The following is a 26,482-nucleotide window of genomic DNA, read 5'->3' as shown; positions in this document are numbered from 1 at the left end:
CGTTTGTTGCTCTAATGTACAAATGGCAAAAGCAGTTGTGGTAACCACTGTATGTATTTAATATAATGATATTGCTGGCTGTATGAACCTACTTTTTAAACATATGGGAACTTCACATAACTTTTGATAGTTGTGTTTACTATTTTAAGGGGTATCTTTGACTTGAAAGAGTTGCAAAGAAGGAATACAAATCTACTTATGTTTTCCCATTTACTTTATGCTCAAAGACTGGTTTGATATCTAATGTGATTTTCACTAATTTAGTCAACTGAGTTCCTTAGTACAAAAGGAAGAAGAAAATCTCATTTTTCCCTTAATGCAGTCTGTGACTTGGAATTTAAAAGAATTAGCTTTTGAAAGATTTAACATTTTTCACTAGTCAATCTACCAAGTTATCTACATCCTATATGTACAGGTTCCTATTATTTTCATTGTACTGAAAAGTTCAGACATGAGAAAACTTGTATTTTATTTCTATTTTTCAGAAGTACCCATGTAAAAGCATGCAAATAAAAATATTTCCTACCAGTTCAGAGTTCTTCTGCTGATAGTTAGGGATATTTTCCCTAAACTTCCTCTTCGTTGTCTCCAGAATTGTGCCTCTTATAGTATGAATCTGCAGTAAAAATCAAGCATAAATGATTATTTTTTTTTTAGCAAGCATAAGTGAATATTGCTTGTGAGATTTTTTTCTTTAGATTGCAGACGTCCTTATCTCAGCATTAGCTTGATAATTTTTTATAAAATAATTTATTAAGAGTTAAACTAGATCAAATAAAGATTCTACCATTTTAAAAGTTGCACATGAATAATATGATTAACTGAAATGAAGTCTAGCAGATGCCTGTAGGAATATTGAAATATTAAAATAAAGCACTGCTATTTAGCCTCTGATCTTTGTTTCATTTAAAAACTTGTTTCTTCTGTATTTTTTTCCTATATTCTTCTGTAGTTTAAAAAATACTCATTTATGTTGGTAGGGAGTGAACAAATTTTAGGTACTGGAACTCATGCAGTAATTTCCTCTTTGGAAATTTGCCTGTTTGTGAAGCTGGGTCACTGACCTTGAAGGGCCCTCTGAAAAGTGTAGCTCATGGCCAGGGATCATGGGGGTGCTGAATAGTGTAATAGCAGAGGTTTTATAGAGATGTGACCTAGGACCTCAGGTGAGGTGCATGAGGAGATAAAGGCAGGCTAGTGGATGGAAGACCCGAGTGCAGCCAAACTCAGCCCTGTTACGTGCTGAGAAACGAAATGAGTATGATCTGTGTTTTTAAAAGATGATCCAAGGATGTAACAGAAAAAAAAAAGGAAGGAAAATTTGATTATTTAGATGCAGGAAGACATATTTTTTGTTATCTGATAGTATCAACTCATTTGGAATACACACACAGTTGTTTCAAACTGAATTATATTTTAGATTTGTCTGCTGTCTCTAGAAGTTATTGCCAAGAGTGAAAAACAACATAATACATTTCTAGTACTAAACCATTTATTACTGATGGGTAATGACAGAGTAGAGGGAGAAGGCACCAGTTAGTCTGGGTTAGCTCATGTGCTCTGGATAGCTCTTTCTTGAACCCTTAGATTTCTAAAGTTTTACTAGGCTATGTTGATTTCCCTCTATTTTTTGGATGTTATGAATTGTCTCCATGTCAATGTCAGGTAATCTCAAGTATTCCCATGATTGTCTGCCTCAAACTTTTTCAGGTAATATGCCTTTTGGTCACTTTGCTATTGCCTATTTTAATAAATTGACAAATACCAGAAAGGCTGCAATAGCACCTTTTAAGAAAAGAAGCATGTTTGAGTTTTTTAAAATTACAAATGCCCTGAGTTGTCACTTACATTTTACTTATCTTTGCTTTTTAATGCTAGGGGCACAAAATTTTGGATCTGTACTGGCTTTCTTGTTTAAATTCTGAATTTTTGATAGTGAAGCAGGGAATTCATTCTCAAAGTCAAAAGGGAGAAAGTTTTTGTAATTACCAAGCAGTTATTGATTCAGACAAATGAGGGAGATAAAACCAGAATCCTATTTTACTAATTGTTGGTTAAAACACAAAAAAATTTATGAGATGCAGTGTAAGTATTAACCTTACAAAATTATCTAGAACTGCAAGATATGAGAAATGTTGTCAGTCCATCAGTCTGTCTCCTTGGCTTTTCAAAGAGATCTACCACAAGGAACTTAATTAACATGTTTTCTTGTAACAGTGATGTAAAAAATATGTTATTTAAGAGGTGTTCTTTTGTTTGTTTTGTATTTTTCTTCAAAGTTAATTGGGTTGATTTTGACCAATAAATGTAGATTATGTTTTTGTTCAGTCCATAATTCCAGCCAGTTCTGTGACTGTCCCTTTTTGATCTCAGTGTATTCTGATCTTTCTCCTGCATCTTTAGACATCCAGCTGAAGCATTTACCTCCTCATCAAATGTATAGAAGAATCTGGGACTTGTCTTGGTATTCTGGAAGAAACTAAAACCTGGCTTTTGTGATTCTCCCCATCAAAGGCTTTTCCATGTACACGCATAACATCAAGGAATATATTGTCTTACTGCTTAGAAAGCCCTGTTCAAAAATCTGTGGATTTGTTGGTGAAAAAAGTAGGACTTCTGAATTGATTCAGTGGGTTTTTTTTTTAAATCCAAGCAAGTGAGATTTTTTTTGTTAAATTAATATTTTAGCCTTCCTGCTACTTAGCTTTGTAGGTTAGATAATTGAGATAAAGCCTGGCATAGATGAGTTAAAGGTGTTAATTTTGTGAGTAGTTACCTGTGAAACGTAGAAATGCTCAAAATCCAACACCCTGCTCTCTCTTGTGTACTTGGAATGACACCTACATATGAATTATTAACCAAAATGAAATATTAAAGTATTCATACGGTGCATGAAAATCCTGATGGTGGCAAGGGTACATAGTGTTTCCAAAGAGCAAGGCTGTAGTTTAGGGTGGTTAGACATGCCTTCCTTGAATGAATGGAATAAAATATCTGAATCACTCCACTGTTGTCACCTCTCTCCACACTTACAGCCTATTTATTTGCTTTTTGAACAGTTGTTGTACGAACTCTCTTGACCATTTTCTCACAGAATTCTTACAATCTCTCCAAGAAAATAATTTGCATTGCAACTGTGGCAGTTGGTAGGAGTTGTGTGTGCTCTGCTTTGATTATCTGCCTTTCTTTCAGAGAGTACCATTTGACTCTTCTGAACCTGTTTCTGCTCTACTAAAAGGGGTAGTGATGCTGCCCTGCTTTGGTAAGTGTCCTGGGGTACAATGCAAAGATGTGTATTCTATCACCATCTGTTAAAATGTAGGAGGGGTGGTGATCCTTATCTCTGTGGGAGATATCCTCTGCTGATGTGCCATCTGATAGGGGGATGATCGTCGTTATCTTTTCACAACCCATCCTTCTTCCAGAAGATATATTCCATTAATGGGCCTTTAAGTCCTATTGTGTGACTGATAAGATTACATCACCCCATTGGGAGATGCCCCAGCCAGGGGCAGGAGCCAAGCCTTCCCTACCTAGATAAAAAACTGGGGTTTGGGACCCGAGGGCAGACCTTTCTACTGGATCCCAGAGGAAAGTCGGACCTTTTTCCACATCATTGCTGGATCTTCGGAGGAAAACTGCACCTTCTACAGGAGCACTGCTTCAACAGAACCACATCTGTCATCCAGGAGGACTGCAGCCACCATTTCTACGGACTGCTACCAACACCCTGACTGACCGGGTGTCAGGTTGTATTTCTGACTGTGTTGGTGGTTGTTTCTTTTATATTATTGCATGTATTTTATTTTTTCTCTTTTCTCCTATTAAATTGTATTACTGACTTGGAGTCTCGCACTGGTTTTACTTTCAAACCAACACAGTAAGGCATCCTTCTGATCCAGAGGTGAAAGCCCAGATAGAGCTTTCTTTTTACCGATCCCAAGAGAGCCTGGATGCAAACTGCATGAAGGCCTGCAGTCTTTGAAGGAGATGTAAGGAAATCTTGCTGGAATTTGATTCTGTTTCTGAGACATTTGAGCTTGTTTTTTGACCCATTAATAAACCCTTGTTGCACTACTCCTGTTGCCTTTTGTTACAGTCATTACATTCCTCTGGAGTCTCTGTAGCCATTGTCTACTTTGTGTCTTTGGTTTTGTTTTTCTTCACTAGGGAGAGATTTTTAAGTTGTCAGAAGGTGTGAAATTCAGTTCCCAAAACCAGAAAACTCTATGCGTTTTCAAGGGGTATGTAATAACCATGCAAGCTCCACTGCATATTCCCTTCAGGAAAGTTCAGCTTCCAGTCTCACTTCAGTAGGTGTGCAGCCTTAGTGGGCTGTGTTCCTCCTCCTTGCCATTCTGCAGCCTGTACTGGCACTGGAAAGTGCCACAGAGGAAGGTATAGGAGAAGCCTCTAAGGACCCAGATAAGTGCTGTGGGATATTCAACACTGCAGAAAGCTCTTCTCACCCATTTGTGTGTGTGTGGAAGCACACAGGCTCTCCCAGTGGGAGAGACACCTAATGTATTTGAAAGAATCTGTGTGAGCTTTGGCTTTCTGCTGAGTATGTGTGGGCCATTTAGAGCAGACAGCTTTCTCAGAGGGGGCGAAGATCAGTTTAAAATTTTTAGGTGTACTACGTAATGCAAGCTATTGGCAGATTTGGAAGATACCCGTGAAATTTTTGTCACTGAAGAGGCCTTTTGTTTTCAAGAGAAAGTTTTGGATGCAGAGTGGGAAGAGGAGTATTTGCTAAGTATGTGTGAAATATGTTTGTTTTGAAAGCCACTATTGAATTAGGTGTAAACTGTGAGCCTGTTGTTTATGGAATCTGTTGTTTATCTGAGTGCAAGTTTTCCCCAGGGTCTTATATACACTACAGAATATTCATTAAGCTGTTGGCATTGTATCTCTAAATCTTTTCTTTGATTTCAGGGCTTAAATTAAAAAAGACAAGCCAGATATCCCCACTCCTCCCAAAATAAATCTAAGTTGTGAAACTGTCCTTAGCAGGTTTGCTGAATGAAGCGCAAACCCCTACTGTTTTCTGGCAAACTCTGTTTATCAATGTAGACACTCTTCTGAGAGTTGTTTCACTGTGTCCACATAGTCTTTACCTGACCTTCAGAAAGACTGATGATAAAGGGAATAATTGTAAGGCAGATTACTGCCTATTCCAGATTTGGGGTTATCTGTGTTTTCCAGCACATGACGTTGAACAACTACCAGGGACAAAATAATTGTTTTGCTTCTCTGAAGTTACTGTTGGCTTTAAAGCCAAAAAAGGGACTTGCCATTTACATAAGTTTAGAAAACCTTCAAAACATATATTTTAAACTTTTTATTAAGAAATATTGGGCTAGTGCCATGGCATGATGAAGAAGGCTTTCCAAACTGGTTTGAGAAGATAAGTGCATTTTCTTTATTATTTTGCATTCTACTAATATTGTGATTATTGTGCTACCATTTTGGCTATACAGTTGATCATATTTTGTACACTACTTTTAATATTGCGAAAAGGATGCCATTAATAATAAGAACAAAACGGTTAGCTGGTTTTAACGGAGGTGATGCATTTTGGCTATTTCAGCTCTGCTGTTGTAGAGGGTCAAAGACAAAGGAGATTTAAATTTCTAGAGCTTTACTTTAAGATGGAAAGTAGACCTGCAACTCTGGTGGTTCAAAGTCATGAAGGTAATAAGAAATGAATTTGGCAGTTCACAATATTGTTGCTAAAATAAAAGGAGAGGAAAGTGAGGGAAAAGGGAGTGTTCAATGGAAAGGAAGTATCAAGAAAATAGATAGTCTGCTTAGGAAGACTTAGAAACAGATGAAGCCAGGAAAAACTGAACAAAATAGCATCATAAATAGTGGGTTTGCTTTTGTGGGCTTGATTTTTAACACAGCAGCTGCTACTACCTGCACACCTTGTTTCGGGTAAGAATTTTGTTTGTCTCAAGAAACTAAGGATAATTCCATTCTGCTTTTAAGGTAACCTACAGGATTTTCTTATTTTCTTCAGAGTGAATGGTAGTGATCTGCGTTTTCTTCAAGTGACCATTACTTTTACAGGATATTTAAGGTGAAATAGGCATATACAATAATGTAGATTATAGCCACATTTATCGAAGCAACTGCTATCAATTGAATATCAAATGAGTAATAATTTTTAAAGGAAATTCTGAATTTTTCCATTTATTACTTATCCCGGTGATTCCTCTTATCCTCTTTGTATTTAGTGGAGTAACCAAGATACCTGGCTGAGACATGAATCTTTCCTAACAGTACACTTTGTACTCATTGTACAATTGGTTACCAACTGTACACTATAAAAGATGTTTAAAAACACCTAGACTAACATGGAAATTATGTAACTGTGGTAAAAACTTCAAAAGAAAGCTTGGGGGTTTCCCCCCACCCCCTTTACTTTGTTTAGGTACATGTTAGGGCTAGATTTTTATGCGTGCGCTCTTGCAAATCCTTCCTATTTGTACTCTTAAGTAACTGGTTCATCAGGAACTTTTAATGAAGTATATAATCTCGTGGTGGGAAGATACCTTTTTTTGTTTTTTCTTTTTCCTATTTTCCATGTTCTTTTAGGGTGTGGTTCAAACTAAAATGAAATTTAGGTTGGTCTTTCCTTTTTTGACCTGCCAAAGGGTTTGTTCTGTTAGCATTGCTGTGCTCCCTGTAAATCAGACATTCTTCTTGGGCTGCGTCAGGTTACTAATGACATGATTAATGCAGGAAGGGTAGAGAAGGATGACGTAATGGCTCATGCAAAGTTTACCTGAGAATTATCTGTAGCTCTCTACTGTTTAGTGTCTGTGTGAGTCATGGCCTGAAGCTCTGCCATTCCCTGTTCTTCAGCTGGGCAAGATCACACTTACCTCATTCTATGTATGCATTTCTCCCTTTCCTGCCAGATCTGATTAGAAGCATTTTTGTTTTAAACTCTGTTTATGAAACATTCAATACACTTTTTGCAGATAGCTGACCATAAGGCTAAATGAAAAGTGCCATTAGATATCTGTGATCCAGACAGCTTTAGAAACTTTCTCTGTCCTTACATGAATTCTGATTTTTATCAGCTGAAGTTTTTTCAGGTTCATGGGTTTAACAGTGGTTAAAAGTGTTTTGACATTTGTGCGCTTTGCAATAGGACCGTGAGTCAGTTGCCGTCTGTCAGTAAAGTCTCCTGTTTCTTCTTGTGTACTTGTACAGATAAAAGCTTACAAAATGCAAACGGCAAGTTTGTGCTGCTGTCTCCGCTTTTTGAAACTTTCTTGGGCTGCAGGTGCAGGAGTTCCCATCAAATTTGGTTCACATTTTGATTCCTTAGTGAAGCATTTGGGAAATTCATCTGATGTGAAAACATGGGCATGTTCTCTGATACACTTTGAAGCCTTGATCATTCACTTATTGAGGGCTGGCTGGATGTACCTGCAGACAATATTTGGTCTGCTATTTGTGTATGTGTGTCCTTTAACTGTCACGTGTTCTCAAGTCTCCTTAAAAAGACCAGAACTGAGTCAGTGTAGAATTTTCAAGTAATGCTGATTATTTTTTCAAGATTCTTTTGTTTTCTCTGTAGAACTGTCACAACGTCTTTGGCATCTTTCAGGACTTTAGCTTTCCTCAGCTGAAACTGTCACCTTTTCTCTGTGTGAGCTGCTATCTGAATTATCTTGTGCAAAAAGTGCTTAATGTTTAACTGTAAAAGAATATGCTGAAAGCAGGCTATCATTTTCCAGCCAGCTCGTATCTTGCAACCTGCCAAAGCCTATATCGGGAACACAATGTGTGGGAAAAAGTTCTAAAATGATAGACAGAAAAATGTCTTGTGGGAAACCTAAAATGCCTTGAGACTCATTCTGTTACTAAAGAATGTTTTTACAAGCACAGTGTCATCTCCTTTACTTTTTGAAATTTTCAAAAACGAAAGCTTGAGAGCATAGCATTTGTGTAGAATGAAAACAACCTTGATAAGTGGAAAAGTGACATTTCTTGGAAATAACATTGCCTTAAGAGAAAAGAATGGTCAAAGTGAATAATTTAGCCAGAAAAAAACCAAAACCAACCCAACCTTTAGTTCTAAAAGGCTAAGCTACTTCTAATAAAGGCTGTACTGATGCCTGAGATAAAATTTTATGTGCACTTTGATTACTTTTTGCAAACATATCTTAAAGGAAAACAAACATCCTATGATCTGTTAATCTCAAAAGGTTCACCAGACGAATAAATTCTTCTTGTAAATATATCATTAAAATATCTTAAAGTTCTCTCGCCCAATGTGAGCACATTTTATGTACATTGCAGCATATGCTAATGGAGTTAATGATTATAATTACACCGATGCCTAAATGGGGATGGCAAAAGTTCATGTTCAGCTTAATGTTGTCTGTATTTAATTTTCATGCTCTTAAAGGAACTGTTTACATAAAAGAGTAACAGATTTTATTCAGTGAGTTAGTGTTTAGGCAAAACACTTTATGTAAGCTATGTTTCTAGAATCTGTCTTTAAGTTTGAGGAGTGAAATGGTATTTCTGGTTTTTGTTTTCTTCTGGTGAAATAGGCAATGCCTTGGCTGTAGAACTGATTTTTTGCATTTTGTCCAAACCCCTCTTCTTTCACGCTTGCAACTAGAAAATTAATCAAACAAGGCCTTAAAATGTCTTTTTTTTGTTGGTGGTTTTTTTTTTGTTTTTCCCAAAATTGAAAGGCACTGAATGAAGTCGAAGTGTAAAAAGCAACTGTTCTGTAAAACTTGTACCTTCCTCTGTACAGGTTTATGAGGCAGGACATCACCACCCTCCAGTTCATCAGGTTGTGGTTGCCTCTTGCTGCACAAAGCAGCAAACAGCCCTGGAGATAGAAAGAGCAAGCTCTGTCTGGCTCCTTGGCTCAGGCAAGCCCACAAATCCAGAGGAAGCTCTGATTGAGGAAGGACCCAAGACGCAGGAAACAGATGTTGGCAGCAATGTCCTGGCTCAGGTAGCCAGATAAAAAATGTACCAAGCCAAAATAACTAAGTGGGTTAAATGGCTGTAACTGTAGCTCAGTCTTATTTATTGGGTTATTTAAATCTAGGTTTACCGGAGGAGTACTGTGCCTTTTGCACATGCTCTGCTTCATTTGGCATTTGTGATGTGTTGTGAAGCTTCAGAGACCTTGTTTGATAACACCAAGGTCACCCACCACGTGTTTCTGTGTGCAGTTAGGTACCTTTCTCAAAGGCTTGCTAGGGTCATCATGGTATTTCAGCAGTTATTATCTTCTGTGTGGCCAAAGGTCACCATGCATAGAAGGATGCAAAAGGACAACATCGGAGCCTTACATATTCAGAAAAAGTCCTTTGAAGTCGCCAAAACAATGAAGATTTAGTATTTTATTTTTGCCATGTATGCCTTTCTTCCTGTGGCCTTTGCTAGTACATTAATTGTACCAGCACCATAGGAAGCCTGCAGCAAACTATTTCACTTAGGTGTTGGCACCTTATCTTCCAGGGAGAGTGCATAGAAATGCATTTTCCAATCTACTTTCAGGTTTTGGATGATCCTGGTATCCATTCATCAGTTCAACAGTCTCATATTACAAGATCCCAGAGGGATATCTCAGGGTTAAAAAACAAAATAAATTTTAAAAGCACAAACAACCCACAACAGAACAAAAACTCAAAAAAAGCCCAAATAAACAAAACAAGCAAAAACCCTACCCTTGAATAGTACAAGTGGAATTGAAGAAAAAGATGATCACTGGGGTAAATGTGATGCTTAAAGATTGTGCCATGAAGTCATCACTTGTCAAAGAGAGGTGGTCCATGCTTGTGATGCAGTGAAACAGCAGTGCAAAGCTCTGTGCCTGGAGCCTTTCTTTTGGCTCCTCTGGCTTTTGAGAAGGCTTGGGCAGCGCCTCTGTGATGGGATTTCTTGCATTTTGTTTGAGACTCTACACCTGTCAGGTGTTTCTCAGAAGCAAAGCCTTTGTTCCTGGTTTTTTGGTGGCCTGCCTGTACTTTAAAACCCTTCCAGGGCTGTGTGACTCCTGGCTCGCTGTGGGAGCCCTTAGTCTGAGCTCCTGCAGGTAGATAGCAACAGGTAATTCAGAGGGTTTCTCAATGCCCTCTTGCTCTTTGGTTTAACAACACGAGAAAAGTGCATAATGTTACTGTCAGAGATCTTCCTTCATTCCTGCACTAAATTTCCTCTTCGGGTTTGGTGAGTTTGTCTTGTTTTTAGACAGCCCTGATTTTCCCTCATCTCCCATGATTGCTGCCGCCACCATTTTTCCATTTGAGAAGGTGTTCCCAGAGATAACCTCTGAAACTTCCTGAGTGCAATCTTGTGACATTCTTAATTTGTACATGTTATTTTCTGCCATTTCTCTAGCATTGGAAATTTCCATTCCCCAAATCTCTTTAGGAGAGGTAGGAAAAAAACTTGCTTTCTGCAGGTAATGAGGCATAGGTGGTGTATTTGTCTTTTAGATCTCTATAACAAATATTTTCCATTTCTGAATTTTTTAAAGCCCCTTTGTATGTAAATATTGGAATGTGCTGACTGGGGATTTGTTTTAATTTCTTATAAAGGTTTTTGTCTTGTAGTGAGTCTCCTACATGCATGGAAAAGGTGACAAGTCACAAAACTTAACAGTTCTATAGTATTTTAGAAGCTGGTTCAGATATGAAGCGAGTTTTTTTTCTTAGTTGAATGCCTCTTAGTAAAAGTGGAATGAGCCTATGTAAAAGTAGTGGATCTGATACTTCTTTCACTGACCTGTTGTTCCAGGGAAGAAGGACTTTGACCTGTTTTTCAGACATTCATTCCCAGTGCTGGGGATGGACCAGCTGAGAAACTGATTTTGATGATAATAAGTTTTAGCAAATTTCATTCCAGTGGCTTCCCAGGTAGGAGAGAGAGATCTTGGTGAAGCTTGTGGACCTACTTATGTTTTTTCAAATCTGCATAAGACACAAATTCATGGGAAGCCAAATTACATTGGTTCCACTGTTTGTAGAGCTGCTTGCTCTTTTCTGTGGTGGTTTTTAAAAATCCAGTTATGTCTGCCTTTGCTAAACTTCTGTTGTGTTGCTAGCTTTACTGTGTATATTCCAGTTGCTAAAATGCAAGAAGCCACAAAGGGCACCAGTGTAATAAACAAGAACAAATAAGAACAGTCTGAAATGCTGTTACTTGCAGATAGTTGACTTAAAATCTGAAAAAAAAATGTTTCTGGTTTTGGTATTTATTTTATTTATAACTTTCTTTCTGCACTATGAACTTCTCTTCTTCCACAGGAATAAATACAAGAGGACTACTGCTCACTTGCAACTATTTAAGAAATGCAAGCAATGAAAGTAAAAAATACTTCAGATTTGAGAATTAGTTTTCATCTAAAAGTAATGATTTTACATTCTGAATGTTAGATCTGTTTTCAATTCTGTATGCATGTTCCTTAAGCAAATTTTTGAAAACATCCTCTTCTCATGAAAGTTCAAGTTTCTGATTTTTTCATGTTTCTCATTTCTGATTGCCATTTAAGATAATGAAATAAGCACCGTGATGCTTGTGCTTACTTTAGCTGTAGTTATTTATAAATAGCGAAGATTGGGCATGGAAAGCTATGATTATAAAAGCAATTGTGTGACAACAGTATGAGATTACATTCAGTTTAAATTTGAGTCCTGTATTTAAAAGTTTCTCAATTTCTGTGGCCCAGCCTCTTCTTTGAACCTTGACAATTACTTATTTGAAGCTTGTGTCTGCATGATCCTTACTACAGATTGCTCCAATTTTCTTTAGAGACCCATCACTTCAGGCAAAGTGTTTTTATATTCCTTTGTCACATTGCTCCAAGACAGGTTTCTCTCTGGTAAAATGGTTTCATTTTTTACTTATTTGTTTATATTAGTAGTGATTTCCCTCATAAGGTTAATTACTGTTTCAAAGAAATTGCAATTTCCTGTTCTCATGTAGCTTGTTTACTTTAGATTTGTTCAGGAATTCTTTCTGTTTTGAAGATGTAATGCTCCAAGGGATGATTCTTAATCTTTCTTACCTTTTCCTCTCTTTTTTCTTCTAATTTTAGGTAAAAATAAGTTTTGCAGTGATTTCTTGGTTTTGAAGAATTTCTGCTTGGATAAAGTATTAATGTCTCTATCTTCATTTAAATAATAGTATTATTTTTCTCTGTACCTAAGGGAGGAGGGGGAATTCTTGGCCAAAGCTCGTGCTGTGCCCTTTTAAATACTCTGATAACAGTTGCTAGAAGAGAGTTTGAAAATTTCAAGTAGGTGTTTGGGTTTTTCTTAATAATTTTCTATATGCAGGATGATTGTAAAAATATACAAGCAAGTTATTAACTGCCACCTGTCATAATTTGGAGAAGTTTGAAATATATTTCCCTTAAATGAAGCAGTGTAGTGCTTCAGATTTCTTGTGAAATACCTGCATGCTCTAAGGCCCTGCCCAAGTATATAATAAGGCTTATGTAGTCTGTCTGTATCCTAGATAGATAGTAAAAAAGTAGGTCAGCTAAACACACACTGAAAATTAAACGGTATTTCAACAGGGTAATTAACACACATTGCAATACCAGGACTTCAGAGTTGTTTCTTCTTTTTTGAAATGAAAGCGCCTGATATGTCTTTACTGTGTAATAATGATGTGGGGGTTGTACTGAACTGTGACTTTCCCTCCACAGCCATTACTAACTGTAGATTTGGAAGCTTCCTGTTGAGAGGCTGCAATCTGGAGGGAAAAGATCTTTCATTTAGCAAGCCTGGAGACAACTTCTGATTATAGGAGAATTGGTTTATTGTGGAAAGTAATGCAACTATAAATATGACTTCCTGTGCAGTAGACATGTTTGCCAGTTTCTGGGAGCTTGAAAAAGGAGATTTTGTCTGGTTACAATTCACAATCAACCTATGGAAAGGAGTTGGGAACAGCAGCCCGTTTCTTTTATCAGGGACACTCTTGGTTCAAACTACTGCAGTTCTGCTTTTTTGTTCTTTTTCCTATACGTATACAGTTTTAATTAATCAGTGAGAGGCCCAGCATGAGGTAATGCTGGAAATCAACAATTTGAATCCTGTGATTCTTAATAGAGAATTAATGGAAACAGAGGTATTGCTATCTCTTTGGTCAGAAAGTATGTCATTTGGACAGTATCTAAAGGCAGCCTTTGGGCTGCTGTGTGCATAATATTCCTTTGGGATTTGTTTGGTTTCAGAAGATCAAAACTAAAACAAGAAATACTGTAATTCATACTGGGAAATAATCCTGATCTTTAAAATTCACTAGCATATGTATTGTCACAACTTAGAAGGACCCTCTTCAGTCATCTAGTCTGATCCTTTGTGTAATGTAAGGCAAAAATCTCTTGCTTATTATTCATACAGATTTTACGTGGGCTTCAGCCTCTAATAAAGTCATTGCAAGCTGTGTTAATTTTAATTTTTATCAAGTCTTAAATATGCTCCTTCCTTGCCATTCTATCTGAAGGACCTTTAGAGATGCTCTTGAATGAAAAGTTTGAGATGCTGTGCTTCTAGAGACAAAGCTTGTAGTTGCCCAGAGATGGGTGCATGGTGTTTGTCCTTATTTTTATGGCTCCCCATGAAACTGGTTCTCAGGTAGCAGTGAGGAAGAGGTGGGAAGCAGTGTGACAAGGGCAGTAGGGTAGAGAAATAGTGGCACTTGATGGCATGAGATTGAGGAAAACGTGTGAGAAAGCTGGCATCAATCACTGCTTCAGAGAGGTAAGAAAACATTGCTCTAGGATTTAAAAGGTGGGATTCCTATACTTGTTCTCTGTGTACTGGCCTTGACTGTGTTCTTAATTTTAGAGTAGCCAGACTTAGAAAAGATTCATGTCTTTAAGTGGTGATTCTCAGTGAGAGAAACCTGAGGAGGAAAGGGGGAAAGCACTCATGCTCCATGTCCTACACACACGCTTGCTTATATACTTCTCTCACTCACTGTTGTCCTTTCCTGGCAATCTCTTTTCTTGGTTAAAGAATTACCATATTTGAGAGTTTGAGGTTAAGCACAGCTTTAATTACCTGTCTGCAGTATTGCCTTAGTTTCACTTTGTCAGCTACCCACCTCCATATGTTCTTTCCACTTGTGTCCAACTGCCATGCAATGTTATGTGCTCCACAAAGGACCAAAAACCTGGACATTGTGTCTCTGCTCTGGGCCACATCAGCATGCAGTGCATGTATATATACTGCACACACAGCACAAGCCTGGGCCATGTGGATAGCCTAGGTACAGTGCAGTTTTCTTTTTTCTCTTCTGTGTATTGTTTTCTGAATGGACAGTAGCTTGGGGGCAGAGAGGAAAGAACATTACACTGTGAAAAAAAACTAGATTTCACTTCCTTGAGATCAGATTTTGCACTGGTTTTATAGAGTCACTTTGTCATTCAGTTAATAGTTAATAGATCTGCATTTGAGTACAGATAGAAACATTACTTTCTTTAATCTGAGCTCTGTCCTGTGACTTAAAGGAGTGACATTCCTACAGCTAAACTCTCTCCTCTGAAGGTCTTCAATATCATAAAGCTCATAATCTGGGGAAGAAACGAACTATGGAGTTCGGATGATTTATTTTGAAATATAAATTTAACTTTAAAAAAATTAAGTATATATGTAGATTATACGTTCTGCAGTACGTATATTTTCTACAAGAATACCAGTTTACTGCCAAAATATGACTCAAAAGATCAATAACAAACAATCTGCACAAGTTTACACAAGAGAACTGAAGTAGTTCATTCCATAAGCATTGTGTTTTAAAAGCACACATTTCAAAAATAGATACTTCTTTGGGAAGGCTGCTTTCTTAATTTTCACTGTTGCTTTCAGAAGTATGTCCAAATAGTTACAGGGTTGGTTTTTTTTTTCTGAGAAATCGTTGATGCACAGTGAGGATGTTAAGGGAATTGGAAAGGCTATGGCTCTGAATGCTTGCAGTTAACAGAGGTCAGTCATAATATTTCTGGCCACAAAGATAGTCTTAAATTAAAAATAAAAAAATTACGAGTTTGATGCATATTTATTGTAATGAAGACTTGAAATGAAGGTCTGAAATGTACATTCTTATTTAAGGGTATGCTGATCGTGGTGGCTGTGGTTGAGGGAAACTCATTTGTCATATCTTTATAAATATTGGTGTGCTGTGCATTTAATGTTTAATGTGTTTTGATTCCTTTAAAACCCCTGGATATCTTTTATCTAAAAATCTGTGTATTAAGACATGAATGAGACTTTCTTGCACAACGTAATACTGTACTAATAGACGTATCTCTTATTTTTGTATAGTCCTTTTTTGTTGAAAGTGTCAAACATTTTGCTTCTCATTGTCTTCAGAGTTCTTTTAATCATCTGTATGTTCCATCTATATGGTCCATTTACCAAGCCAAATATCAGAAGGGAAAAAGGAGAGCTTCCAACTCTCTCCTGTTTTCTATTTCTGAGATTAAAAATTTTTGCACAAATTTCTCAAGCTCTAGGAGGAAAAATGTGCAGTTTAGGAATGAATCCTATCCCTTTTGTTCAGCTCATGCTTTTTATTAAACTCTTTGGCTCTTGATTTGACATTATCTACTCAGTAACTTTGATAGTCAAAGTCTCCACAGCATTTCCAACAATTCCAGAGGTGTCCTGACCATCTACGGATAGTAATGTTTGATAGCACTGGGGGCTTTTTTATGCTGCAAATGTTTGAGTATATCATAGCTTTTAGATTTGAGAAAAAACACACATTTTAGAAAAACAACTGAAAAAAGTAGAAATTGGAAAAAATTGGAGTAGGTGGAAAAGAAGGGCAACTGAGGTAGTCAGGGCTTTCGGCTCTGGGTATATTGCTGAATGTTCCTTAATTTTGGCACTTTTCTGTTGAGATTGTGAGAACAATCTTCATTATTCTTAGCAGTTAACCCACCACAAAGTTGTTCTCCTTTTATAGAGGACTTGTCAAAATACTATGACAACTAGGCTGATTTTAGACAAACAGATCCTGGCTCTAAAAAGACAGTAAGTCTGCAAGTCAAACATGGAGGGCAGCCATTGGCACTGGGAGAAGTAAGAAACCACAGATTGTTTTCTCATTGGATGAAGAGCTTGAAGCAACACAAAGTTAGTTGAAGAATTCCTTGAAAGTGAAGTCAGCCTAAAATAAAAGCTATGGGGTCTATAATTTACTAAATGTGAAAGCTTTGTGAGCAGTAGTGAACATAAAAGTTTGAAAAAAACATAATTTAGTAAACATATCTGGTTTGTGTTACGGACTGTGCTGTTTTAATTATTCATCCAAATAATGTAGATTTGCAGTATGATCTCTAATTAGGCACAGTTTGATTTATTGAGCTGGCCCCACATAAACCGTGATGTCATGCTGTACTGCTCAAAATTACAGCTCTGCTCTTGCAGTTTAAAGACGATTATTTTTAACTTTGGAATGCGTCAGTTTTGTGCATCTTGGCTTTTAGCTTTGTGAACTTAAGATGTGCTCTGCTCTTCTTCTCCTTCCTCACCCCGGATCAAAGCAATCTGTTGTAATGTAACCAGAACAAAACCTATTGAAATGGACTTCTGAACACTCTCAGCTTTAATTCTTGTTGGTAAATAAGAAGAAAGGCAAGACTCTTCATGCTTGCTGTCAAGGAAGAGTTGAGAAATAGGTAGAATAGGTATTGAACTATGTTTTGCCAGGTGTCCAGATGCTGATGCCATTCCAGAGCAGGAATTCTTCATTTATATCTCAAAAAAATCTTAGTTTTCTTTTGATGCTATAATTAAAGAAAATGAAAAAGGGAGGGAGAGAAAGCAGGGAAAAGCCCCAACCACACACACACACAAAAAAAAAAGGAGAGATGTGGGATCTGCACTGCCTGTTACTGCAGGTAATTATTATTTACTAGGAATGGGAGCTCTCAGGCACACGGGTTTTTACTCATATATATTGCATTTTCTGCTTGTTTCCCATTTGAATAGAAAAAATTGCCTTTCCTTAAACAAAGGTCATTCCAAATGCAAAAGGAAGCTTTGCACAGGAAGATTTCTGCATTTTCCTACAGAGGAGATCTGCAGCGATGAGCAACATCCCTTCCTGTCACCATTCCTGATCTGGACTTGTGGGCAAAGGGCCAACACACACCAGAATGTGGAGGAAGGGAGAACTGAAAGCTGGATCTGAGTATGATCTCTCCTGCCAAGCTCATTGAGCATGTTAAAAAGAGAACATCATTTCAGGGCTGTGGGAGTCTTTCTGTGGAGGTGTCAAGACTACTTCAGGCGAGGCCCCCATAGTGTGACAGCAAACTGGGGAGGGAACAAGAATAAAGGCATGTCACAGTTATCTGGAGGCACTTAATTACCTAGTGATATCAAAAGGTGGGAATTGTGTTCAGAAGCCAGTAACTGTGGCAAAGGAAGGCAGACTCCTTTTCTAACCAAGCAATTTCTGACTGGGAGGGGAAGGTGAAAATACCTTCCTGTCGATTTTAGTGGGAAGATTCCGTGAGCTGCCCTTGGTAGTGATTGCAGTGTTTCAGGCTCATGCAGGTTGAGAACAATGCATGTTGAGTCATTGCAAAGCTGTACTTTTCATGAAGAGCCTTGATTATATAGCAGCTGACTCAGTTTCTATACTAAAAATTGATTACAGCTTAAAAAGCTCATAAAAAGTCATGGGATTTCTTAGGGTTTTTTATAAGGATATTCTCAAATGAGTATCACATTTTTAATCAGTTGTTGACTAATACATTGGTTTTAGATGTGTAACTGCTCGTAGTTGTCCTGTAACTATATTCAGTTTAGGTAATGAGGCTTGCAGATAGTGTTGCTTCAGGGAAAAAGGAGAAAGGAGTTCATACCCCTTCGATGCTTCGGTACCAGTGAATGTAAATGGATGGAAAGCGTGTACGAGTTTGCTAATGAATTATATGTACAGTGGAAAGATTGGATGTCTGAGTTCATCTTCTCTTTTTTTGACCTGGCAAAATTGGCAACCAAAACTAAATTTAACCATCTAGAATAAGGTGAAAGCATTAACTCTGAACATTTGGGTCTCTGGTTTGCTGCCGGTTATGGGGGCCTGTAATGTCTTGATTGTAACATAATATCAGTAAAAACAGCCAGCAGATTGTTGTAGGTTTCAGATAATTCTGTTGTAAGATGCTCATGTTTCGTCTTGTGTTAATATATGTTTGGGAACTTTTTTTATTATCAGTTACAAGTCTGAATATAATCTCTTTTCCAGGATGGTAATTAGTATCGTTGAAATCGATCTTGCCCAGAGATCTGAGTGAGGTAGCTGTCATGCACTGTGTGTGTCTGGGCATATGCGTGAACGTGCATTGGTTTTGACCTCACTTTGTTTTAATGGATCTGGCAATATATTTGGAACAGTCAGACCTTGAGGAACTTGCAACTAACAGCAGTCTAATCCTTTTCTGTGTATTAAATGGCTGATGTAGGTTTAATTATTTTTTTTGGCAGCTCTTTTCCTGGCACTTATTTGCAGAAACTGCTCTTGGAACTTAGGGGAACAGCTTGCCTCTGAGAGTAATAACAACTTCTCCATCATTTTATCTTGTCACTAAAACTGGACATTTATCCACAAGCTGTCTCACAACTCCATAGTTAAGGACTGAAAATACTCTGTGAGGATCTTCAGCCTGCACAGTATGCTGAAATGATCCTTATGGCCAAAAAGTAAAGGGAGTGATAATGACTGTCATGAGAAACAAACAAGGAAGTGGGACATGAACATGTCTGCTGTGATACCTCTGGAATTGCCAGGAGCTGACCAGATGGAAAGTTAATGACACTTTGCAGTTACAATACTTCCAGTAGCTTCCCCTTCCTTTTGCTCTATAATGTAAAGCTGTTTAGTATTACATAAACCAGTCTCTTCAAGTACATGTGCCTGAAATTATTTTCTTGATACTGATGCCAAAACCATCTGGAATCACAGCATACAAAAGTACTTGAACAGAGAGATGGAGGTGATCAAATCAGGTATACAAGGAGTCTTATGATTGTGGAGTCTTGTGAATGACACAGGGAGGAGCGCATACTTTAAACAAGTCCTTGGGCATTGATTAATGGTGTGCTGGTTGCTTACAAGAACTTACCACATCTCTTGCAAAATTCTGCCTTCTCATACCCACTTTCTTAGCTGCAGTTGTTCCCTGGCAAGTTTTGGTCAGAACAAGCAGGCTCAGAACAACCAAAAAAGTTGAGGAACTTCATCTATGCTAATCTGTCTTGCATGGAAATTACTAGAGAAAGATCATGCAAGCAGCTAGGTGAGTTTGAGGAGTGTTGACCTGCGCTTTGGCTTGTTTAGGAAAAGAGAGACATATCCTCTGAGGAGAGGTGATTCCTGGCAGAGGATGCATGCTCACAATCAGTGATTGCTCTGCTCTGCATCTGGGGGCTGTGAAGGCAGGTGCACACAGATGATCACCTGACTGCTGTGTCGTGCATTGCTAGCTTGAGCTGGTTAGCAGAGAAGCTGTGATGCCACTGGTCCGAGTGTGGCTCTAGGAAAGCTAAGCAGCCTTTGTGGCTGAACACTTAAAGGCAGACTGCTGCACCTCTTGGCAGAGATATAGCACAGCTCTGCTTTTGGTGTTTTGTAAGACCACTTCTGACAGGCATTATGGAAGGTGCGCTTTTCCTCAAATGCAGCTTTTACCCTAGTAGAGCTTTGGCTCATTATTGATTATATCTGGATTTCAGGAGGCAATGCTAAGATGATTCACATTCACGAAGTAAACTTCCAGCACCATCCTGGGAGGCAGGTTTAGAGAGGAGGAAATGGAGATGAGTAACCTACAGGTGCAAAGGGAGTCTGCTTCAGAGCTGAAATTAAACTAGGCATCCCGTCTCTGGAAATTCCTACACTACTTGAGTTTCATGTCAACACTGTCCCATTACTGCACTGTAATTTAGAGTAATTTTTAAATCTGTATCTGTGGTGGATAAGATCTGCATAAACCACATCCATTAACAATAAATGGACTGCTATTAAAAAATTAAGTAATAAAAAGATCATACCATCAGTCGCATGGATAGGCTGGCTAAGAATGGATATCACTTCTCTGTATCTGGCTTCTACTGAGCATTGAGAAGCAAATGTATTGTCAGACCATTGACCACCTAGTCATGTATATCATCTATAGCAGCCAGAGAAAGATTACAGGATCAGGACAAGTCCACAGTCATCCTTTTTTTGTCACATCTTACCGATTTTGACAAATCTGCTCAAATTCTATTCTGAAAACTATTTTCAGCTTTAAATTTTGGAAATTGTGCCTTGTTTTGGTAACATATCCATGGTAATCTGTCTTTTTTTGTGAACTGATTAAGCCCACCCGAGCCTCCCTCAAACACGTTTTATAATCACCATCTGCTACTAGTGTTGTGATATATACTTGTATTTGTGAAGTTTCTTTTAAAGCCAGCTAAATTCATCTGTCCACCATAGCCTAGAAGACTTGAGAAATGTAGTGAGTCTAGTTAGGGTGTTCGTTCTTTCATTCATTTTATAGAATTAGTGGAATCCTGTAGGAATGTGAAGGAAGATAAGGAAGGCCCTTATAAAATGTGGAAGAAGTTGCTGTGTTTTGTGTTTTCTTCCCAGAGCTCTGTAGTTCTCTCCTTGCCATGGGTAGGCTGATCATTTATATTAGCATCAGGACATGCTTGCATTAAGTGGCTTTTGCATTATCATAGGCAATCCAGTCTATTAAGTAATCTTTGAGAAAAGTCTTTTGTGGCTTTGTTTTTAGTTTTTGTGTGAGCATTGTTCTTTTAAAACAAAAACATCATAAAATTATTTTATTGAAGTTACAAAAGTGGATAAGTAATTAAATTTTTTTCTAAGATTTTAAAAGCAAAGTTGTGATTTTTTTAGTAGTTACACTTGATTCTGTATGGCTGTAAGGAACAAGGGAAATCAGGAAAACAAATTTCCCTTGGTTTTCATTGCAGGCATATAGGTGAAAGACCCAGCATGTTGTTCTCGGAAGAAGCTGTTTCATTTTTCATATTGTGGACATGCAGTACTAAAGCATGCTGGTTTATGACTGAGCAGTGCTAAAATGCTGTTTATTGTCAGTCTCTTCACATCTGAATCATGTTACTCAATCCAGATTTTCTTTGAAACCACTGTCAGATGTGCAGTATGGATGAATGCTCAGACCAACCAAGGGGTGTTCGGCAATCCCGTGCTTTTAATGATTGAGGTTAATTGTTAATTTCACACGTAAAGAGATTATTTCATGTTATCTATTTAGATTTGCATGTTGAATGAAGATATAGCTGATTTTTTTATAAGAAAAAATAATTATGGAGAAAATTTTGCTTTGCTTATGCTATGCATTTGGAAAGAAGGTAGAGTTGATTTTATGCATCCCTTCGTAATCATGAATGTATTTCTTTGTTTGCTTGAACAAGTAGTTCACTAGGAAACAGTGGCATTTGGTTTTGTTGTTTTTTCATCCAAATTTTACCAAGGAGGAGAAGAAAAAGAAACTTTCTGGGTTATTTTCAAATAGTGATACCCTCTCTTTCTTCAAATAAACATATCCTGGTTTCTCATCTGCAAATAAACATTGAGTTATCTTCATTTCTCATGTGCAAATAAAAGGCAAGAGTTTCTCATTCCATCTGTGAAATCAATGGTTAGTGTGTGCTTTGTTGCAGCCTAACCTGACATGCATTGTTTTTATTTTCCTTTTATCCCTTAATTTATAAAGGTGACTGAAACCTGCAGAAAATACCTTGGTACCTGGAAATTAACGTTTAGCTATAGGAATGAAATCTGGTACTAGATACTGCCTCTTTCCAAGAACCTTGTCATGCCTGTAGTTTGCAAAGTATTTCAGCAGCTTTTATTTGATCCTGTATGAATGAGCTTCTTATTTATTTTTCTTGTTTATAGACATAGTATTTATCAAGTATAAGTAATGAAAAATCAAAGAATTATACCAGAGAAGCAGAAGTTTCATTTGTGTTTGGAACATGTGCCTAGTCATGATTGTGAAGGTTCTTTTTTCTGCTCTTCTGGGTTTTTTTAAACACATGGCTAGAACATCTCATATGCTGTAATACTTTCAATTTGCAAAGCCCTCTGTTTGATGATTGCAAGCTGCTCTGTAAAAATTTTTTTGGTCTGACAGTCATTTTTCAGAGTCTGGAGCCCTCTCCATTTTTGGTGGGAATGCGGATAAGTGGTTTGTTCAGGGTCATGAAGGGTATCAGCTAGAGCATAGTGGTAACATGGATTTGTACATTTTTTGCTTTTCTGATGTCTTTATTGTATTTTTCTCTACATTACATAGGATAGCGCAGAATACCTAGAAAATAACTAGAAAAATGTTTTGAGCTGAAAATATGAAGTTTGGAGAATAACTTGAGAGAGTTTGTAATAAGTAATCATTACTTCCTCACACATTTTAAAAATTATGATCATTGTCAATAATAGATAAACCAGACTACTACAGTAACAGCCTTATGAAGATACTTCCTTTTGGATTATTTTAGCTCATACACAGATGCTATATATTGCTTATATGTAAACTTGAGTTTTAAAAATTCCAGAATAGAAAATGTTAAGATAAGACATTTTGATCTGTGTGGTCTTCGTGTTTGGTGGTTTGGGTTTTTTTGGGGGGGAATTGGGTTTTTTGGTGGTTTGGGGTTTTTGTGTTGCTTCCTCTTCCCTACTGAATACAAGTGCAGTACTTCCACCACTGCTAAGTGCAAGCAAATCTTGCATATCATAAAGGTGATCAGCAGAGGGGATTATCAGTAGCTGAACACAGGAAATAATTTCAGTTCTAGGTATATAAGGAAGGTCTTGCAGAAGAATTTTGGTGTCCCTAATAAAGAGGAGCATTTAATAACGATGGGGTTTCTTCCGTCCCTTTTTCCTCTTTAATTCTGGTAGTTTCTGTGGACCATTATTTTTGTTGCTTGTGTTTATGAAAAGATATCATCCCTTCCAATAATACTTTTGTGTAGATGGTGGTATTCCCTATATATTAAATAATTTGAGAATTTCAGGAAATTCAGTCATGTAATCACAGGTTTTCACATTGCTTTTTGTGGGTAATGTAACTCCTTAAAAAGGAGTTCCTCAAGGGTGTTGAGAATATTTTATAAAGATGAGTTAAGTGAAACATTAGTTCAGTTACCACTGGTATTCAATAAGGAAGAGAGCAGATGTGATAGTGGTTTGGGAGGCAGCTGAGGTAACATCTAGGAACATCTGGTGGATGTTTCCCTAGCAGCTGAAGGAACTACACAGATGCTAAATATTTTTTCCCCATGTTCTGCCCAACTATTCTTATAATGTTTGTATGTTTGTGACCAGAAGGACGCCCATCTCCCCCAGTATTGATTTATATTTGCATCAATGAAAGTTTGCCTATGAAGCTGAAGAGAATGATATGGAGAATTTGAAAATGCTTTACTTAAAATTACATCAATGTAATAAGAAAGGTTTTGGCCATTTCTCTCCTGCATCCACCGATCACTGTATGTAAGGGAGTCTATACTAGCTTGTATTAAAACTGTATTTCCTCCTAGGTCACAGGCTTTGTTTTACTAATCTACAGCCATCTCTAAGCCATTAATGTATGTAGAAACAGTTTCAAGTTGGCTGTTACCTGTTCTCAGAAACTTTGAGCTGTTTTTAAATAGATGTTCTCTACATGAAAATCTGAAGTTGTTTTGGTTTTTTTTGGTGTGTTTTTTGGGGTTTGTTTGTTTGTTTGTTTGTTTGGAGTTTTTTGTTTGTTTTGGGGGGTTTTTTTGCAAATAACAATGAGTTTTACCAGCTGTTACATTGATTGCTGAGACTGAAAAGGTAAAAAACAAATAATTTTACTGTCTTCTTTTGAGAACTCAACCTTATTAAAGTTATGATAAGACCTGAGAATGTTACAAAACATGTTTTTTTTCGGTAGCGTCTTATCCCAAGTCTTATCTGAAACCTTATCAGTTAGCCATCACACTTGTACAAGTCACATTAACTCATTTCCTCAAATCAGCATACTGAAAACAGATGTTCCAGATGTTCCTGTGAGTTTCAAAGAAGCTGCAAAGCTGTCTGGAGTCCCAGCAGCACACTCACATGTCCCAGCCTACCTAAGCAGAGCTAATTTACTGTTAGATGCACAGTTCCCATTCAGAGTGCCATGCTGATGAGCAAGAGTACTGTCTGTCTTCAAACCTTCAAATTTGCTGTGATATTTCTGGCTTTAATTGGCCATTTAAGTTGTTCAGTGTCTAATGAAACCTGTGAAGAGGCTACTGTGGGCTGCCTGGTGGTTAGAGAAGCTAGTAAGCTCATTCCCGAGTATCTGGTCCTTTTTGCTCAGCCTGAATGAAAACTGGTTGGTGGAGCGAGCTAAACATGGGTGGGATGGAGTGCGGTGCCCTCTGGCATGACCATGAGGAATTACCAGAGACTGTAACAGTGTTGCCACCTGAGAAATCTTGTTTAGAGTTTTTCCAAGAATGCATAATTTGAAGCTCATGTTATCATGTCCCTTGGCTATCCCAATTGATAACTGATAGGCATGTAAATTTATTTTCAATCCCACTTCATAGACTTAGCTTACCATGATGATTTACAATTGACTGATTGCCAATGCTGCCTCCACGCTCCAGCAGGTGTTTATGGCACTGTCTGTTTCTGAGCGCTGTTGAGTTTTCCTGCCAACTGAATCCAGGTTGAGTGCATTCTTCTATTTGTTAAATGATATTTTAGATAAATCAGAGTAGTTCTCAAATGTGTTCATTTTTATTCTTCCTATAAAGATCCGTCTAATTCTTCTTGTGGGACTAAGGAAATTTAAAATGCTGAGTTCTTTGTCATATGTTTTGACCTCAGCATATCTGAGGACTTTGAGCTACCATGTACTTTCTCCATTCCAGGGAGAATAGGGAAGAAAAGCCCTTACTCTTGGTGGTTGCAATCTGAAGATTGTTATGCTACCCTCTGCAGTAATTATGTCTCATGAATGTGTTCTTTGGTGCTTTTGCTTTCTTCTGGCTTACATTTTTCTATTTTGTGTTTTCTGACTACTAATTGCAGTATGCTTTAGAAACTGTAACATGGGCAGTTGCTAATTAATAGGAAAAAACTAAGCTTTGATATATTTTGGTGAGTTTCACTTGCCAGCAACTTTAACCCCATAACCAATTTTGAGAGAGGAAAGAGGGAAGCAACCCCCTCCCCCATGAATTCTTAGTTACTATAAATGAGTTGCTGTATTATTTGGAACATAACCTAATGGCCACACAGTTAAATATTTACTTGCGAGTTTATTTAGTGCAGCTTGCTTTCTTTTCAAGCTACAGATTTACGCATTGCATCCTTTATTCAACTGTTTGGTCTTCCTAAACTCATAATCTCTGGATCTGTGATGTTAAAGAAACCAGAGTGTGAGGTCAAAATTTCCATTACATAGCCAGAGAGGTATTTCAAGGAACAATGCCAAAATCACTTAAAAAAATAAATTTACAGGAAAGATGACTCATCAATCAACAATTGCTGTTCTAGAAAATATAACTAGTTATATATGTTTTGGATACAGAGATGGACAAATGCACCCTAACAAGCAAGGTTAGATCAGGGTGATTTGTTTATTCGTTTCCAAACATTTTTACCTTGACCTATGCTTCTTTTTCACCCTACAGGAGGACCTTAAGTAGCACACAGCTTCACATTGCCAGAATCATTGTCTCTCAGAACTACAACTATCCAGCAAAAAGAAAAAAGATTTTCTGGTTTCTTGTTGCTTGCACTAATTAGCTAAGCAGCTAAAGGACAAGAGGAATAGTCTCCTCCTGTGCTTAACTGCTCTTGAAACTTAACATGAGGCCACCTGAGAAATCAAAATATAGCCTCTTATACTTAATGGAGGTGACAGACTTCTGCTTCAGTATGCAGTAATATGAGTGTGAAAAAGATGTGATAAAAGCAGTTCCCTCTCTTCTGGAATACTGAATGAATAGCACACAAGAGTGAAAACCCTTCTGAGAGGAAATACGTTGAGCTATGGCAGTGTCTCTGGGGGAGTGTGGCAGGCCTGCGGCTTGTGGCCTTTTGTGTCATGCCAGCCTTTCAGTGGGAAAGGCTCTGGTGTTTCTGGTCTTCCTTGTCCCTTGAGCCACACCATCTTTTTGCTAGGATAACTTTACATGTGAAGAAACGAATGAGTACTGTGACTTTAAGGAGATGTGGATGTCTGCCACATCTTGTGGTTCTTTCTGCAACCATGTTGGCTTTCTGGTCTGAACAGGGAAAAGGGAAGGAAATGGTGTAACCACTCAATGTCCCTCTCTCAGAGGGTACACTGGGTAGTTTGCCTGGCTGGATGTTCCTCCCTGACAGAAGATGTAATGATTCTGTAAAGCTTTCCTGTTAATGAGACGCTTCATCAGAGTAG

The 26,482-nt window shown here is 37.7% G+C and overlaps 2 protein-coding genes across 7 annotated transcripts in view; one reads left to right on the top strand and one right to left on the bottom strand.

The window, feature by feature from the left end:
• CMSS1 (cms1 ribosomal small subunit homolog) overlaps positions 1–26,482 on the top strand; it is a 220,715-nt gene that overhangs the window by 101,476 nt on the left and 92,757 nt on the right. The window contains exon 2 of one of the 3 annotated variants that reach the window (XM_088156165.1): positions 3,193–3,262. The exons of the other annotated variants lie outside the window; for them this stretch is intronic. Coding sequence (XP_088012291.1) covers positions 3,247–3,262 — 16 coding nt within the window. The 5' untranslated portion in view covers positions 3,193–3,246. The remainder of the gene's footprint in view (positions 1–3,192; positions 3,263–26,482) is intronic. 3 annotated transcript variants of the gene reach the window in all.
• The window catches only part of FILIP1L (filamin A interacting protein 1 like), a 186,863-nt gene that overhangs the window by 99,592 nt on the left and 60,789 nt on the right, over positions 1–26,482 (bottom strand). For all 4 annotated transcript variants that reach the window (XM_088156118.1, XM_088156139.1, XM_088156121.1 and 1 more), the window contains exon 3: positions 527–616. The gene's annotated coding sequence lies outside the window, so the exon portion shown is untranslated. The remainder of the gene's footprint in view (positions 1–526; positions 617–26,482) is intronic.

Source organism: Sturnus vulgaris, chromosome 2 (genome assembly GCF_052056855.1).
Source record: "Sturnus vulgaris isolate bStuVul1 chromosome 2, bStuVul1.hap1, whole genome shotgun sequence".
Taxonomy (NCBI): Eukaryota; Metazoa; Chordata; class Aves; order Passeriformes; family Sturnidae; genus Sturnus; species Sturnus vulgaris.
Note: the sequence above shows the minus strand (reverse complement) of the source record. Positions and strands in the feature narration are given on the sequence as shown.